The sequence below is a fragment of the Alternaria arborescens genome, assembly GCF_004154835.1.
Source record: "Alternaria arborescens strain FERA 675 chromosome Unknown contig_20, whole genome shotgun sequence".
Classification (NCBI taxonomy): Eukaryota; Fungi; Ascomycota; class Dothideomycetes; order Pleosporales; family Pleosporaceae; genus Alternaria; species Alternaria arborescens.
Window position 1 is genome coordinate 1 of NW_021167875.1, and position 16972 is coordinate 16972.

Genomic DNA, 16972 nt, shown 5'->3' on the forward strand with positions numbered 1-16972 from the left:
CTCCTCGTACCAGGCAGATAGGTGATACTGGCCAGCAAAGATAAGGAAGGGTGGGATTGTCCAGCCAGCAGCGTTAATTGCAGCAATTACCGTCACCCACTCGCGATTGCCTGGTTGAACAGCCTTTGGCCGGCCTCTCCTCTCTGACCCAGTCACGACGAGCTGAGTCGTGATCTTGCCCATCATGAAGCCAGCCTCGTCAAAGTTATAGACGTCCTCATCGCAGATGCCGTACTTCATCTTCGTCTGCTCTACAAGCTTAAACCAGCCTTGGACAAGAACAGGATCCTCACACAGAGCTCTCTGCCTATCGTAGGCTCGATTAAAACACGTCGTAAGACTGTCTGTACGCTTGACAAAGTTGCGTGGCCAGTGGACGCCAACGCGACCTGCGCTGCGCTGCGCGAGCAGCGAATCAGCTATATCACGTACAGCTGCGTACGTAGGCGCAAATCCACGCTGATCTAGATGAAGTATATTACGCACAACCACTTCCTCTTCTAGCGTAGTAAGCTTCTTTGAGTTGGGCTGGCAATCGCGTCGAGCGGGCTTGCCAGCGCGTCAGTTACGTAGTGTTGATTCGACGACATTATACGTAGCTGCAGCACGGCTAACAGCTCGTATTTGTGATGTGCTAATTGCTGCAATAGCAAGCTGGATATCTGCTTCGTTTGAAGGCATTGAAGGAATAGGTGGTTGAGAAGTAGATGTCTACGTGTAGAGAGGTGCAGAAGGTTGGTGGGGCTCGCAACTCGCTTGGATTCGCAACTCGCTTGGATTCGCAACTCGCTTATAATCTATGTTACTCAACGCGGCCCATAAGAATCTTATCATTCAGCGAGGCTCCTTCTGCGACCGCATGAGACGATAGCATGTCTGGAAGTGATGTTGTTGGTATGTAATGACAGCGTTTTTGTCCACGGCCCAAACTGTCCAGAGGGGCCGGGAATCTCAATCTTGGGTATACCAGCCTCAGAACCCGGAATGTCAGCCCTAGTATTCCCCAAAGGCCAAATCCGTGAAACTTCAAGGGACGAAGGGACGATAGCCAAGTGTATACCCTGGAAGTCTAGACTTTTCCGGCGGAGATATACATTCCCACCGCTTGCAAGCCAATAGAAAACTCTGCAGTTGCACTCGTGCTCGCAAACTTCAATGTTTCTGCATCGGAAAGCGCCCGCAGGAGACGTCCATCGTGCATCGGCGTTCAGCGAACATGTGGAGGTGGAAAGGAAGAAAATTTGATGCTTGTTGGCATCTCATCTGCACGGTTACCAAAGCTCCTGTCCGCGGCTGACTCGCTCGTTTATTGGTTGTAGCTGGCAGCAAGCTTCACGATCGAGCTTCGCAGTATCCCATCTTCACAACAAGGGCAAACTTTGGAATGCAGAAAGCTGCGTGTGATTGAATATAGATCGTCAGTATGAGCGCATTACTCTCATAGTTACAGCTCACACGTGGTATAAAACTGCGTAATAGAATCCTTACAGCCCAGCATTTGTGATCACGCGTGAACCAGCGCGTCGGATTGTCAGCGCCTTCATGCACCCGGGCTGCAGGCCAGCAGTCCCCGCTTTGCGCCATTCGACACTGTACTTGTGGTATTTAGGACCCTGCTTTCCATACTTTTGTGCGCCACAGGATACTCAATCGCGGACTTTAGTTCCGTGGTGCTTTCGTCAAGGTAGTTTGGTCGGCCAATTCCGTGCGCCGAGGTTCCTCAAAAGAAAGATTGCGACGTCATACCCGGGTGAGCTTCAAACGCCAGCTGGAGAGCTTCTGGACTACAACTTCCGTTCTCATCTGAGGGCAATACATCGATATTTTTTATTGTAAGAGAGGAGGAATTTAGCCCACCATGTCGCTCTCGCAACGAGTGACGTCGATAGAGGAGCATGAGCCGTGGAGTAGAGAGGCAAGCCCGGACTCTAGGCACCGGAAGATGAGCTTCAACCCAGTCGGCACATGGACGGAGCAAACTGGCGAAGAGCCAACGATAGGCGCATTCGAAGTGCCCAAGTGGAAGAGACTGCGTATGTATCATGTACTGCATGGCATGGGCACACAGAAACTAATGTTGCGTAGTCCAGGTCTTACTCGCCGTTATCTACTGCCTCTTCGCCGCCGGTGTCGTCTTCGGTTACGCCGCGATAAAACCCGTTTTACTTGAGGAGGGTGTATACAGAGACTACTGCACAAAGGAAGAACTGGATCAAGATGTACACGTTTGCTACGAACAGGAGCTCCGGCTCAACCTCATGTTCACGATTGCCGCTGTATCCACGAACGTCGTCGCGCTTCCTGTCGGTACAATCCTCGATCGCTTCGGACCACGCGTGTGTGGTATAACTGGGGCGATATCTATAACGATTGGCGCATTGCTTTTCGCGTTCGCAAAGGAACTGCCCCTTGATGGTTATATCCCTGGATATCTGTTCATGGCGTTGGGCGGACCGTTCATCTTCATTTCATCGTTCCAACTCAGTAACACATTCCCGCAATACTCTGGACTGATTTTGGCACTTTTGACTGGAGCTTTCGATACCTCGAGCGCGATCTTTCTGATGTACCGACTTATCTACCAAGGTACAGATGGTAACTTCTCAATCAAGAAGTTCTTCCTGATCTATCTTATCGTTCCGGCCTTTATCCTTGCGGTGCAAGTTCTCTTCATGCCATCGGTGTCTTACAAGACAGTTGGTGAACTCGTTACCAGTGCAGAGGAGGAGCAAGTCATCCACGACTCTGACGACGAGATCGAAAATGCCACGACGGTTCGAAGCATACGGGATGCGCGACGAGCACATCGCGACAGCATCGTCAGCGAGATCACATCTTTGCTTGGCACCAAAGATGGCAAGAAGCAAGCCCAAGAGGAAGACAAGAAGAAGAATATCTCAGGTGTTTGGGGAGCGCTACACGGTCGCACCGCCAGCCAGCAGATCCGCACTCCTTGGTTCATTCTTATTACACTGTTCACTGTCCTCCAGATGACGCGTATCAACTACTTTGTCGCCACAATCCGGACGCAGTACACATATCTTTTCCATGACTACAACAAGGCGGTCGAGATTAACAACTTCTTCGATGTCGCACTTCCAGTGGGCGGTGTCTTGTCAGTTCCATTTATTGGTCTACTTCTCGACAACACAAGCACTACCTTTACACTATCTTTACTCGTCACCGTGGCGACAACTATTGGAGTACTGGGTGTGATTCCGGAGACATGGGCCGCATACGCCAATATCATCCTCTTTGTGCTATACCGACCCTTATACTACACCGCAGTCTCGTAAGTCTTCCCTCCACCACATTTTAGCTTCCTACTGACACCTATCCCAGCGATTATTCCGCCAAGGTCTTCGGCTTCGCCACTTTCGGCAAAGTCTACGGCCTCATCATCTGCCTTGCCGGTGTCCTTAACTTCTCGCAATCTGCCCTTGATGCTGCTACGCACAAGACCTTTAAGAACGACCCTGTACCTATCAACGTCATTTTGCTCAGCTTGGCGCTGCTTGTCGGTCTCGCACTTGTGGCATTTGTGTGGCGCAAGAGTCATAAGATCCAACGGGAGAACATTGAAGAGGAGGCTGAGGAGGCGAGGGAGACACTTATGCCGAATGCTAGTGAAATCAATGGATACGGATCGATGAATGGAAGTGGGACAGCGAGTCCTGGAGAGGAGGATAGAGGCAGGAGGATGTGAATGTGAGGTGTGTTTTTCCTAGTATCTAACCTGCTATTTGCGTTTTCTTTTCTCAGCATGTATGGCATGGCAAGGCGCTGGATGGATTTCTGCTGTGCGATTTTCAAGAACAGAGTCACGTATGAGGAAATGAGTCGCACGAGTTTTACCGAGAATGCTAAATCTGTTATGATGATAGCTCTTCGTTGTGTGAGTACCTGTGATAGTAACGATTCACTAAAGCATAGGCCAAGGACCGTTTTCAAACAAGATCAGGCCTCCAGCAGACGCAAGGGCACATTCTGTATCGTAATGGACAGCAACGCTTAATGATTCAAGGTAGAGACTATCTGACGAACTCGAGTGCATGTACCACCATTTAATTGTAGCCCACAATAGAATTTTGAACGAATGGTTGCGTGGATTGCGGTTATGTTTCAAATTTCTTAAGCGCTGGGGGGCTGACCACTGTGGTGTTGTGGGGCGCCACCTGCAGATAAGTGGTCGCAGCTACTCAAGATCGGCATCGCAGCTGCCTTGCACCATCATCTCACCTTTACGACACCTGAACGACGTCGCGATTCACCTTCCCCCCACTCTACCTTTTCCTACACGCTACGCATGCGACTACTGCGCATTCACTGGCTAAATCGACCTTGCTAGTCCCCGTCATCGTGGTTTATGGACTTTTGACTTGTGCTACACAACATCCTTCCAGCCTCAGCCTTGGCCGCCTTCATTGAGAATGTTTTGTCACTTTGACGCCATATGATCATATTACGGCGTGCGTACGATCTATATATCGGCAGAACAGCGTAGATCATCTATACTGTAGCTGGTTGCTAGAGCTTCGGAGCGGCCAAGATGGAGCATGATCAGCCTAAAGTCAAAGCCAACAAGTTGTTGAAGTGGCTCGATGACAATGGTGCCGAGATACACAGACAACCTGGATCGGAAAGACTTCCTGGACCGTTCGAGTGGATTCCGGAAACACCTGAGTTTCAAGGCTGGCTTAGCAATGGACCACCTACTCTGCTCCTTGTGGGACGATCCGGTTCTGGAAAAACCACAGCCGCGTCTCTCGTCGTGGATACGCTTCTGCGCCAGGACCACCTTGGACGTAGGGTTGGCGTTGCGTTTCTTCACGTGGGCACCGGGAAAAAGAAACGTAACGCGATGCAATTGATACGAAGCTTACTGTATCAGCTTGGACAGCGACTGGCTTCGTCGTACATACGTAGTCGCAACCATCCGCCCATGGAAGATGTCTTGGATATTCTTAGCGAAAGAACCCCAAACCCATCCCAGGGTGATATGGTGTCGCGAATACTTCCCAAAGTAATCGACAAGTTCGACCGCGTCTACGTTGTGGTAGACGAATTAGATCAGATGACCGAAAATCGTAGACGACTGTATTCCAGCCTCTTTGGTCTGAGAAATGAGAATCTGCGACTTTTTCTCACGACCTGTCACAGCCCAGACGAGCAAAGCAGGCTCCACAAAGCTCCGCAGATTCTTATCAGCGGCGCAAATGTTGGAAAAGACTTGGATACTTACATCACGAAAAGGTTGACCGATCTGCCGAAATACATTGGCTTTAGACCGACCTTAGAACTTCGTGTGAAGAAAAGAGTTATGGAAGATGCTAACGAATTGTGGGTTGCCATGTATGAGCTACGAGTTTGTCTAATAAGTTTCCAGGATACTTGCCGCAAAACTTCTGATGGACGGACTTATGAATATGAGAGGCGCAAACATAGAACCTAAGCTGGAATCCACTGGAGACCTCCTTAAGGAGCTCTACGAACGGTTTATCACAAGGCTTCAAGAGCTCAACGATACGAAACAGAACTTTGCCAGAGAGACTTTAGCATGGCTTCTCTTCATGAAGACGCCCATGCGAGAAGTCGAGATGCGATATATACTCGAAAGAGATCGTGATGGGTCTACTCTGAAACCAGCCAAGGCAATAAACTATGAGCGGTTCATAGGGCTATGCAAGGACTTCAACATCCTTATCCAAGACAAAAACAGCAATCGTTTTGTCATACTCTCACCAGCTTCACAGTATCTTCTGAGTACCTTGGATGATTGGTGTCCAGGCGCCAAAACCATGGTCGCGAAGCGTTGCTTAGAATATCTTGCCTTGGATGAGTTTAGTAAGGGTCCCTGCAAAACGGATGCTGAGTACGAGTCGAGATTGCAGAACTACAAGTTGTACAAGTACGCCGCGAGGCACTGGGTTGATCACCTCCAGGACTTGCAAAATGTACCGACCATACTCATCCGCTCATTCTTTATGGATAAGAACAAAGTAGCTTCCGCCAGCCAGGTCATGTCAGTATCAAATCAACGGCCACCGCAGTCAGGCTATAGTCAAAGATTCGACCCTCCTGAAAGTGGCTTACACCTTGCAGCACAAGTAGGATCAACTTCCGTTTTAGCTCGTTTACTTGAAGAAAAGCTATCTACAGCTCAGGAGGATACAAAACAGCGAACTCCGCTTCGGTGCGCCATCGAGTATGACAGGCAAGAGGCTATGAAGTTATTGAGTCTGGTGGATCGAACAACATTCACAAGACTACTGGAACGCAAGCAAATCTCATTAGCTAGCGCTCTAATTCGAGCTGCTGGATCAAGCATCAGGGATACGGCCTCAAATTCTGCTTTGCATATCGGTGTGATCAAAAGAGATATGGATATCGTTCGACTCTCACTCGAATGCGGCGTTGCTATCGACGAGAGAGGTATGAATGGCCACACAGCTATTGAGCTAGCGATGGGGCTTGGATACAGCGATGTCATAGTTTTGCTACTAGATCACTCGCCTGATACTTCGCGGATAACCGCACAAGACTGGTTACAGGCGTTCGGTAAGCGAACGCAGAGTAACGCACCACCCATAATTCATCTTGAAGAAGATGCGCGCAGAAAGAAAAAAATTTCTTTCCATATCGCGGAAGGTTTCCAGATGAAGCAGTTTCCAATGCAATATTTGGAGAGAAGATTGTTGTGAGTATTCGTCTAACTACTCACTTTTAATTCACCAAGGGCCACTGACCTTGGGTAATAGGATCTTTCCTGACTCCGGCCGTTGGCCTGGATATAATGGTGGAAATTGGAGAGCAGATTTCATGATCTACGCCTTACCCACCTGGCCTGCATACGGAATCTCTCCAATTCTCGACACACAATGGTGCTCAATCCTTGCTGGTGTACCCTCTGAAGCGCTGTCTGGGACTGTCAATGTCTTCAATTTTGAGTTCAACGAGTTGGCGATCAGATGGAACGTGGAGATACGTCCAGACCTGGATGGTAATGACCGTTGGGTCAGCATCGATCACTGGAGTACGCTACGAATGGGTTCAATACCAGATAGTGGGATGGCATTCATGGAAGACCTCATGAAGGAGCTAATAATGGGTTGGTTGGAGTTTTGTGATCAGATTGACATCTACCTGCTAAACTGTGTAAGTCAAAATTGCCCTGTACTGGCAGGATATAACGATTATCTACGCTGACGTTTACAAAACATTGAAGCGACTACGTGTACTCCACGCAAATGGAAATTCGCGCAGGCTTATTGGTGATCTCTTAAAGGATGCAACTACGTGGATTAATCTTCGGCGCGGGCATCGTGGCCAAGTTGACACCCTTCGAAACTTCTCCAAAGGGTATCAGAATAAGGTCTACAACGATCAAGCTTCTGACCTGGTCGCCGGCATCGTGAAAGATTTCTCAAGTACCATTCAGTCTCGATTTGATAAGTTCGACGAAGATTCATCTGCACTCATTCAACTGGTAAGCCTCACCACAACGTGTCACATGATATGTCGTTTTATACATCCACCTACTAGGAAGACAGAAACAGACAATATCACTGACTCTCATCCAGGAATTCAACTTGACATCTATCAGGGAATCACAGAAATCGAATTCGTTAAGCATAAGCATGAAGCGACTGAGCTGGATTACAGTAAGCCAAGAATGGGTGTCTTCTCAAACATATCTAACTTTCTAGTTCGTTTTTCTTCCTCTTACCTTCGTCTCGGTACGTGATACACCTGATCAACATTTTCTGGCAGGGTTCCGTTGCTAATTCCAACCAGGGCTTGTTTGGCATGAATGTCAATGTTCTCGCAGATAACCCACCATGGTGGTGGTACCTAGTATTTATGTGTGGTACATTGGGTCTAACAATGCTCGTATGGTTGATATGCAGGAAATTTCCTAAGGTAAGTGGCTGCGACGTCTCATTGAGCTAGCCACTTTATGCTAACAGGTTTCGGCAGTTGGAAGACAAGGTGGATGAGAAATTCTCCTGGCTTAAGCCGAATCGTGCTGGTCAAAAAAGAGGAGATGTTGAGTCGGACCCGTTGTTTCAAGAGAGGAAGGACAAGTGATGAGATGGTGTTGGTTAGTTTACCCTCAAATTGACGGCCTAGTACCTCCCACATTCTCGTACACCGTCCCTTCTACTGTTCATATTGTGTCGCATACATCCCCCTTTTGTTTCATATATGCAGGAAGTCTATTAACCTTTCACGATGGAAACCAATCCTGAGCGTTGTTAAATCGAAGCTGGCTGCCGCGCCGAGGGCCGGGCGAGGCACCGCTGCCCACGCGAGCGCCCGCTTACATTACCAAGGTTTGAGAAGTCATTGCATGGATGAACCGTACCGCTCCGGGTGACTCACAAGCATTAGTGAGTATAAAACAACTTACTATTTTGATAAATGCTTTCTGCACCAGTCTCACCGCGCTATCTTCAACAACAGTACGACTCTCAACACGAGTACAGTCCCCATCACCAATCTACTCGATACTACTATCTCCATGCCGCCCTATATCCAATATGGTATCTTCAGTCCGCTTTCTCACGACTTCCGACACCCATGGAGCATGGCCTTATCCATCATCCAACCCGGCGCCAAAAGTCGACGTTCTCTTACACTGCGGTGACCTAACACAAGTCGGCAGTCTTCCTAGCTTCAAACGCGCCATAGAAGATATCGAATCGGTCGATGCAGAACTGAAACTCGTCATCGCTGGGAACCACGATCTTGAGCTTGACGAGAGCTGGGTACGTGAGAACATGCCGGAAGACATGGCCGATCATGTAGAATGCGTCACATTCATGAAGGAGCAGGAGATTGACGGGATTCACTACCTCGACGAAGGCACACACACATTCATCCTCAAAGATGGACGACGATTCAGCGTATATGCAAGCCCCTACACACCCGAGTTTAACGGATACGCTTTCGCATACGGTAAAGAAGAGGATAGGTTCAATACTGGTGCGAACTTCGCAGCCGCTGGGGTCGATGTTGTCATGACACATGGTCCTCCGCTCTTTCCAGTAAATCCAGGGTATGACCTCGATGTTGGTCACGACGGAACGCATTGCGGTTGCGAGAAGCTTGCAAACGCGGTGCAGAGAGTCAAGCCGAGGCTGCATTGTTTTGGACATCTCCATGAAGGTCGGGGCGCCATGCGTGTTGGCTGGACTGACAATGAACAAAGTCAAACCAAGGTTCCATCGCTGAAGAGGATACAGGATGAAGGAGCGATTATCACGGTTGAGAAAGATTCGGCGGGAAGTGAGTCGCTTCTTGTGAACGCAGCTATGCATGGACCTGGAAGAGGCTGGCTAGTGGATCTCATGTTGTGATCATTAGGCACTGTTGGGGGATAAATTCGATTAGAAGTACAAGTCAGACATTACATTACTGTTTCCGCAACTTGCTGAGGGCTGTCATGATGCCCTCGGTCACATCTTCATCTTGTTTACTTTTTACAGCCTTCGCAGCTGAAATTTCAGCCTCGCACATGGCCTCCATGTCATCTTTGAGGTCTTCCGCAGGACGATGATCAGGTCGCTTGTCCGCGTCCGATCCGGATGCTGAGAAAGGAGCCGATCGACGCGTGGACGACGCGCCGTGCGTGATAGCTGTGCGCGTGTCGCATCAAGGAAACTACGACAAGAGCGATCGCATTTTCCATTTCATGCTAACAAATCCTTTCACATACAACCACATATGAAGCTCAGCAGTGTTTGGACGGCAGATCGTGGTTCTCCATCACGAGCTTTGTGTGTTGAGGGCGATGTTTGTGGATCACGACAACGGGCTGACATCCGCTGCGACAACAATTCGAGCGCATCTCGAAGCCACTACTCAGACATGCGTCGTTACTCAATTGTTACTATTTAGTTTTTACTCAGAAACTAGGCATCGCAAGTTCTTAGTAGAGAGCGCATCGGTCCGCAACCGAAAAGCTTACTCATGCTGACTGTACTCTTCATCATGATGAGAAGAAGCGACGTACCAGATGACTTATCGCGTATCTATGTCATACTCTAGGCTGTATCATAGCAGAGATTCTGAAGCTCACACGTTTTCTTGACCTTATCATTTTGGGTACATGCTAGTGTCAAAGGACAATCTTGCTCACACTCGCGACTTCGGCGGTCTGTCGAAACATAGAACAATCCGACTGTAGGTTGCAAGAGTCTGAGGGTAGTTTGTACCATCTTGGATTGGACTCTCGCCAATAGACTGACGATTGAATAGATTTCCGTCCAAGAACATGTCTCAAAATCAGTCCTACAATGACGACAAGCAGACGGAGAGCTCGCAGGACAGTTCGCATGAAGAGAGGCTATTACTAGAACCGCACAGCTTGAAGCTCTTGCCTTCCAAGAGTGGAGACGGGAGAAGAAGAATCACCTTACATGCTGTCGTGTTCCTACTTGCGATAGCAATCACAACCCTCCTCGGCTACCTCATCCGTCCATTCCCCCCACAACCACCACGCATGAAAACCCTTGACTGCGGCACAAATTCCGCCACCGCCCGAGCAAACAACTGCACTTACGACGTCCTCTCCAACATCTGGGTGCCAAACCCATGCATCGACCACAAGAATCTAGACGACTTCAAGCGTCTCGCCAAATGGCAAGCGTACGAAACACGCGAAGCCAAGCGGCTCCTTACTGAAGACGAAATGGGCGACGTGGTTGCGCCAAATACTTACTTTACTGAGATTCGGGAGCACATGGTGCACTGCGCGCTCATGTGGCGACGGCTGCATCGCGGCTATCAGGAAGATCAGAAGTACCTTGATCTTCATGTGAGAGCGTTGACGCATACGAAGCACTGCTCGCAGCTCATGATTGATTATCTGGAGAAACCGAGATCGGTTATGGATCTCACCGTGTCGCAAACTTCACCAGGCTTTTCGGTTTGTCACCTTCCGGTTTGAGGTTATCGAGGGGCAGATATTGGAAGTCGGAAGGTTCGCAAGATTGTGTCGCTTCTGTGCATGCTAGATAGGTATAAGCTCATCTAATAGTTCAATACGCCACATTCTCTCTGACCAACCTCTCGACAGACCCGCATGTGGTGTGGGCGGTGTGGTCGTAGTGATAGTCTATGGAACGGTCACGTTAGCCGCTGTCTTTGTTGACCATGGTAATTATTGGAGTGTTGGTGATAGCAGTGAGATGCTATACGAGCACAGTGTATAGAATGTTCCAGTGTAAATCCTTCGGCGGTAGAACTTCATACACATGACATCCAGTAGAAGTGACACCATGCACATCAAGGTACTGCTAGCATGCAGCTAGGTGGAGGTAAAGATGTCCATTTTCTTGTTTCTACCGCCCCATTCATCAAAGTACAACTATCCAGCTTCCAACTCCTCCTGTAGCCAACCTTTCTCGCCTCAATCAAAACTCCATGCACAATAAAAAAAACCCCGTATACAAAGTTTAATCCGACCTATATTCCTTTCCACCGAAAACATGAATACCAATCCGCAAACACCCTAGCATGTCCCTTTCTTCCCAAGCAAAGATACTCAAGTCTCATACTCCTCAGGAAACCAGTACCACCCGGTATGGTAGTAAGCACGTGCCATTCTCGAAATCACATCATCGCCCTTCGGCTCATATGGGCAGTTTCCGACAGATCCCTTTTGCGCTCTAGCTTTTACAAGCTCCACGTCAGCTGATCGCGATCTCAATTTAGCATTTCTTCCACATACTAGACAAACACGTCCGTGTTTACCCAGATATGGTTGGAAATTAGGTTTGCCACATGCACCCCACATATCAGCTAGCGGTACCTTCCCAGTTTGAACCTTATTCTGCGCTTTTGTGCAGAATTCGTCGTTTCGTAGGTCATCTAGACCGACCTTTTCTGTGCAGCGGGCAGTGGGATCGTTATTGTTGGTACAGCAATGGTAGATTTGTTTGCACATTGTTGAATGGTGTACGTGGGGGCTACTTAGTGGATGCTGTTTGGGTCGAGCTAGTCTTGACTTATGAGGAAGATATTGTTTACTGTTGAAGAATGTAGTTGGAGAATCTTAGTGTCTTCGCAAAGCCTGAATGTATATTGTTGGAGTATAGTAATGAGTAAAGAGAAAACTCACGATATAGACTTTATACTTCGAAGGCAGTCATCCGTGTGAATGACTGCAGCGATTCACGGCCTGCAGTTTATTGAAGTGGGACATGATGAGGGGAATTGTGAGCCGGGTATGTCGCATCGACAGATGTGTTTGAATGAGTTCAAACAGCTCCATGAGCTCGAATTTAAGCTTGCCATGATTTAAGGAGAATGATAGTGAATGAGAAGTGGTGTGTCGGCAAACACTATCCGCTCGTTCTTGTGATGAGGCGGCATCAAGCTAACCGGTGATGACTACTAATTTGACAGATCTAGTGGATAAAAGATTCATGAGTACAGTACAAGCGGACAGGTAAACATTAAGCGGAATGCCACACTCAAGCACTGCCAAAAGATGGTGCGGGCGGACGGTAGCCAAGAGAAGTCCAACTATCAGTGCATATTTTGAACAAAGAAATGGAAGGTGATATGATGACAGCGATAAGTCGCTCAGTAAGCGAGCGACGACGGAGTTAAAGAGTGGCAGGAATGACTGGAGTGAACTGAATCAATCATAGTAGCACACACATAGTATAGTAGACTCATACAATCGTATTTTTTATAGGGCAACTAGGCCCAAAACTATCCATTAGGATTATCGACATTCAATGTCTGAAGAAGAGAACAGAAATGATGATAGACGACTCCAAACTCCCTCGCAATGCAGACTATTTTTGCGTTTTTGACAGATGAAAGAGAGACATGAGTTTTTTGTGTTGATAGTGTGGTGGAGGAGGGGGAACTGGCAGACAGCGCTATTGTTAGGCGCATTCCTTTTTCGACTGCTGAGTCATTGTTTCTCGTGGTTGTATAAAAGGCCGGAGATTCTTGATGCTCAAGCCTCCTCGACGGTCTTGGCAGGCTTCTTCATGTTGTTCTTGTACCAAAGTGTAGGCAGAAGAGCGCAAGAAACAGTGAAGAGTACGCTGAGCTATGTTAGTACTCGAACAAGTACAACGAACACAGTTGAAACTTACCAAAGCGCGATAGCCATGCCCCAGACAGTCTTGGCCTGGAAGCAGTTGCTCCTCGTAACACCCGCCCAGTGGCCCAAGCTGCTCGTGCTCTTGTTCAGGTTCTCAACGGTCGCCGTCACGAAAGCGTTGGCGTACATCGTGTCAACTTCTGCGGAAGACTTGCCGATGACATAGCAGTTGAGGAAGGACATGGGTTTGCCCAGAGTGACAGCGCACACGATGAAGGCGATGAGGATTAGGGAGTCGACGCCTGTCATGACGAGGAGACCGAGGTTGGCTTGCGACCAGTAGTAGCCTACGCTGACCATGATGTAGAGGGCTGCGATACATGTCTGAGAAAGCATGTTAGAAATGGAGTAGGAATCGAGAAGCGATATGTGTACTTACCACGCTCAGTGTGCCGACGAACTCTTTGGGGGGCTCGACACCGGTTGTGACGATCATTTGAATGAAGTTGGAGCAGATGCCGATGATTAGGATCATGCAGATCGCCTGGAGGACGCGAGCGCCAAGGAACATCTTGCTCAAAGGCATGGCGTTGTAGCTTGGGACAGCCATGTTGGCGGACTAAAGTTGGATGTTGTAGGGTGGGTGTGGCTAAGGATCCGATGGAGATTGAAGTAGGCAGACGAAGCGATTGATGCAGCAAGGAATGGATAGCAGTCTGCACAGCAGAAGAGAGAGTGTCGTAGTAGGAAAGACCGTTGAATAAATGAGACCCAGATAGGAAACAAGGAAATAAGGAAACAAGAGGAAAAAAAGACGAAAAGAGAAGTGAGTTGTGATGAGCTGGTTGATGATGTGTTTGATGATGTTACTACGACGCTACGTCCAGCTCATCTTATACAGGTGAGAGTTGTATGCCATCTCAACAACATGTCGAAAAGAGTAAGGTCGAAATCGCTGCTATTCTTGCTCATCGTGTGTCTGGACCACAGTGGTTTCATGGCATCTCGAGTAGTCGCTGCATGGGCCAATCAGCGTCGAGAAGCGGCACTTTCAGAAAATGTCCGAGCTGGCGCGCATCAGTGCGCCAGCGGTTACCGCATTGACAATCCAGGCCACCAAGTCTGGGGAAGCCATTCAGGTACATAGAATCACAGCGGTACCTGAAGAATGTGGATCTGCAGTTTGATCTCAGAATCGACTGGGTGAGAGGTTCTGTAGCGGCTGTCGCTTTACTTCCGCGGTCCCACATCGACCTCCCGCCCTACCTCGCGCGCGGGAGCTATCTGTTGAGGCTCAATCAGATGCGAGGAAAGTTGAAACATTGTTTGGGAGAACAGTTCTGTGCTTTGGTGATGGCGTTGCTGAAGAGACGCGTGTGGTGATGAGAGGACAGCGAGACTACATGCGTCAATGCTTTGCTATGGAGTTGGTGGTACCTCGTTGGTATTGGTTAGCTGATCTTTGCGTCCGATTCAGATAGGTCTTCGCGTCAAACGTAGGAAGTGAGGCTTCAGTGATGCAGAGTTGTGCTGGGTGCCTGATGGCTGTCATAGTGCAGCGCTCCCGCCATACAGACCTACCGTACATGATGCTGTCAGTAACAAGTCGTTGAAGGTCATACCGGCTACCATATAGTGAGAATCTATGTGCAAAGGCCGAGAGTGGGGGCTGTCTCTTGTCGTAAGGCGTGGTGTTGATACAGGGCGTGTATTGACAAGTCGGTGATAAGAGCTCCCCGCCGGGAAGCTCAATCCACCTCGGGTCAGCTCCGAAGCGGCAGGTCCACGCGACACAGCTCCCAGATAGCAAGACGCATAATCGCGGCTCTCAGAAGACATGTGACTGGTAACCGTTCCCGAGGGTTCATTGAGCTCTTCTTTTGACTTTGGGTTCGATGACTGCTTCGTCTTCACAATTCCACTTACAAGATGGGTCTTTCGGAATACTGGCAACACAAAGCCGACTGGTGAGTTGCTCCAAGCTTCCTGCCAACCCCACACAATCCCGCCGACGCGACAAGCTAACTCTCCACCACCAGCAAGCGCAAGCAGTCGGATCGCGCTTCTAAGATCGCGACACTTCCCACACCATACCTGTACCCTCTGTCCTCACAAGAACGCTCCATCCTCGGCAAACCCATCCAGGAGCTCGTCCAAGATGTCCACAAGCAAATCACCAGCCCCGTCGATATCCTGCGCACATACGGCAAAGTCGCGATAAAGGCACAGGAGAAGACGAATTGCGTGACAGAGATACTCTTCCCTGAAGCCGAGGAGTGGGCAGAGAAGGAGGTGAATCTCAAAGGACCACTTGCCGGCATTCCTGTCTCGTTGAAGGACTCAATACAAGTCAAGGGCTTCGATATCTCGGTCGGCTATTCGAGGAACGTTGGGAAACCTGCTACAGAAGATGGAGTCATGGTGAAGATATTAAAGGATGCTGGCGCCGTGCCTTTCGTCAAGACCAACCTGCCTACCACGCTTCTTTCGTTCGAATCCACAAACGACGTTTGGGGTCAATGCAAGAACCCACACAACGACAAATACTCGCCAGGCGGCTCGACGGGCGGAGAATCCGCACTGCTGGCGTTTGGTGGTAGTCGCATTGGCATCGGCTCAGATGTCGCTGGCTCGGTCCGCGCCCCTGCCCACTTCTCTGGCTGCTACTCGATACGATGTTCGACGGGACGATGGCCAAAAGTGGGCATGAACACAAGTATGGCGGGTCAGGAAGCTATACCCTCCGTCTTCAGCCCTATGGCACGAACACTAAACGACTTGACGTACTTTACACGCAGCTTCATCCAGATGAAGCCTTGGAAATACGACTACACTGTCCATCCACTGGAGTGGAGGGAAGACATTGAGACAGAGTTCAAGGAGAAGAAGAAGCTGCGCATAGGCGTGATGCGAACTGATCACGTCGCCGACCCTTCACCAGCATGCGCGCGTGCTCTAGATCAGACAGCCAAAGCACTCGCAGCGGAAGGCCATGAAGTCTTTGATGTTGATCCACCGTCACCGTATGAGGCATTGCAACTGGCATCCCAACTCCTCCTCAGTGATGGCGGCAACACATTCATGAGCCATTTCCGCACTGGAGAATGGAATGATCTTGGTGCAGCGCAGTTAGTCTACTACATGCGCCTCCCTCGCTTCATCAAGTACATGCACTACCTGTACGTGAAATACGTCAAGGGCGATGATATTTGGGCTGGCCTGCTACGTGACTGGCATCCAAAATCCGCACACGAGTACTGGCAGCTCGCCGGCAAGCGCGAGGCTTTCAAGGCAAACTTCTACAAGTGGTGGTCTGAGGAGGCTGACATGGATGTTATGCTCACCCCACCTAACGCGACGCCTGCCGTGCCTCATGGTGGTATGCATGATGCAGTCAGTAGCTGTGGTTACACTTTCATGTTCAACCTGGTAGGTCTTTCTCGTGCTCGAAATTACCTACTACTTTCCTTTACTAACGGAATAAAGCTCGATTATTCTTCTGGAATCATCCCCGTGACACATGTCGATCCTGTCAAAGACGCCTTGCCATCAGACTTCAGCTTCAAGAAGCTAAATGGTGTCGCACAAGGAGCGTACAAGCACTACGACGCGCAGAAGATGGCCGGCCTGCCCGTGGCTGTGCAGGTTGTAGGAAGGAGGCTCGAAGAGGAGAAGGTACTGGCTGTCATGGAGAGGGTGGAAGATGCACTAGATAAGCATGGCGGACGATACCAATTGCTCGAAGTAGATTGAAGACGATCTTGATGAATAAATTTACTCTCATCGACTCTTTTCTTTGAACGGGCATACGATGACACTTGGCAAGCCGTTGTTCGACAGTCCCAAACATACCATCGCTATCGTATAATTTGAAATCCAACACTAGTCTCGCCACGTCATGCCCGA

The 16972-nt window shown here is 49.2% G+C and overlaps 8 protein-coding genes across 8 annotated transcripts; 6 read left to right on the forward strand and 2 right to left on the reverse strand.

Moving 5' to 3' along the window:
- Positions 1-10: 10 nt before the first annotated feature.
- On the reverse strand, positions 11-681 carry AA0111_g8126 (hypothetical protein; the record flags this gene model as incomplete). Its single annotated transcript, XM_028654539.1, has 2 exons — positions 11-549; positions 616-681. Coding segments are annotated over 2 exons (605 nt in total), but the record flags the coding sequence as incomplete, so codon positions are not given.
- Positions 682-1858: 1177 nt separating this feature from the next.
- AA0111_g8127 (hypothetical protein) lies at positions 1859-3706 on the forward strand (the record flags this gene model as incomplete). Its single annotated transcript, XM_028654540.1, has 3 exons — positions 1859-2033; positions 2086-3292; positions 3343-3706. The coding sequence occupies 3 exons, from the start codon at positions 1859-1861 to the stop codon at positions 3704-3706; spliced, it is 1746 nt and encodes a 581-aa protein (XP_028504144.1).
- Positions 3707-4549: 843 nt separating this feature from the next.
- AA0111_g8128 (hypothetical protein) lies at positions 4550-8088 on the forward strand (the record flags this gene model as incomplete). The annotated part of the gene is made up of 8 exons (XM_028654541.1): positions 4550-5340; positions 5387-6697; positions 6759-7108; positions 7161-7486; positions 7581-7661; positions 7707-7736; positions 7795-7920; positions 7978-8088. The coding sequence occupies 8 exons, from the start codon at positions 4550-4552 to the stop codon at positions 8086-8088; spliced, it is 3126 nt and encodes a 1041-aa protein (XP_028504147.1).
- A 452-nt stretch (positions 8089-8540) lies between these two features.
- AA0111_g8129 (hypothetical protein) lies at positions 8541-9359 on the forward strand (the record flags this gene model as incomplete). The annotated part of the gene is made up of 1 exon (XM_028654542.1): positions 8541-9359. One exon carries the CDS (start codon positions 8541-8543, stop codon positions 9357-9359), a length of 819 nt encoding a protein of 272 aa, XP_028504146.1.
- A 917-nt stretch (positions 9360-10276) lies between these two features.
- AA0111_g8130 (hypothetical protein) lies at positions 10277-10951 on the forward strand (the record flags this gene model as incomplete). The annotated part of the gene is made up of 1 exon (XM_028654544.1): positions 10277-10951. The coding sequence occupies one exon, from the start codon at positions 10277-10279 to the stop codon at positions 10949-10951; it is 675 nt and encodes a 224-aa protein (XP_028504263.1).
- Positions 10952-12976: 2025 nt separating this feature from the next.
- Positions 12977-13676, reverse strand: AA0111_g8131 (hypothetical protein; the record flags this gene model as incomplete). The annotated part of the gene is made up of 3 exons (XM_028654545.1): positions 12977-13067; positions 13119-13450; positions 13506-13676. The coding sequence occupies 3 exons, from the start codon at positions 13674-13676 to the stop codon at positions 12977-12979; spliced, it is 594 nt and encodes a 197-aa protein (XP_028504213.1).
- Positions 13677-14124: 448 nt separating this feature from the next.
- AA0111_g8132 (hypothetical protein) lies at positions 14125-14253 on the forward strand (the record flags this gene model as incomplete). Its single annotated transcript, XM_028654546.1, has 1 exon — positions 14125-14253. One exon carries the CDS (start codon positions 14125-14127, stop codon positions 14251-14253), a length of 129 nt encoding a protein of 42 aa, XP_028504261.1.
- A 742-nt stretch (positions 14254-14995) lies between these two features.
- AA0111_g8133 (hypothetical protein) lies at positions 14996-16819 on the forward strand (the record flags this gene model as incomplete). Its single annotated transcript, XM_028654547.1, has 3 exons — positions 14996-15033; positions 15106-16495; positions 16553-16819. The coding sequence occupies 3 exons, from the start codon at positions 14996-14998 to the stop codon at positions 16817-16819; spliced, it is 1695 nt and encodes a 564-aa protein (XP_028504262.1).
- Positions 16820-16972: the final 153 nt, after the last annotated feature.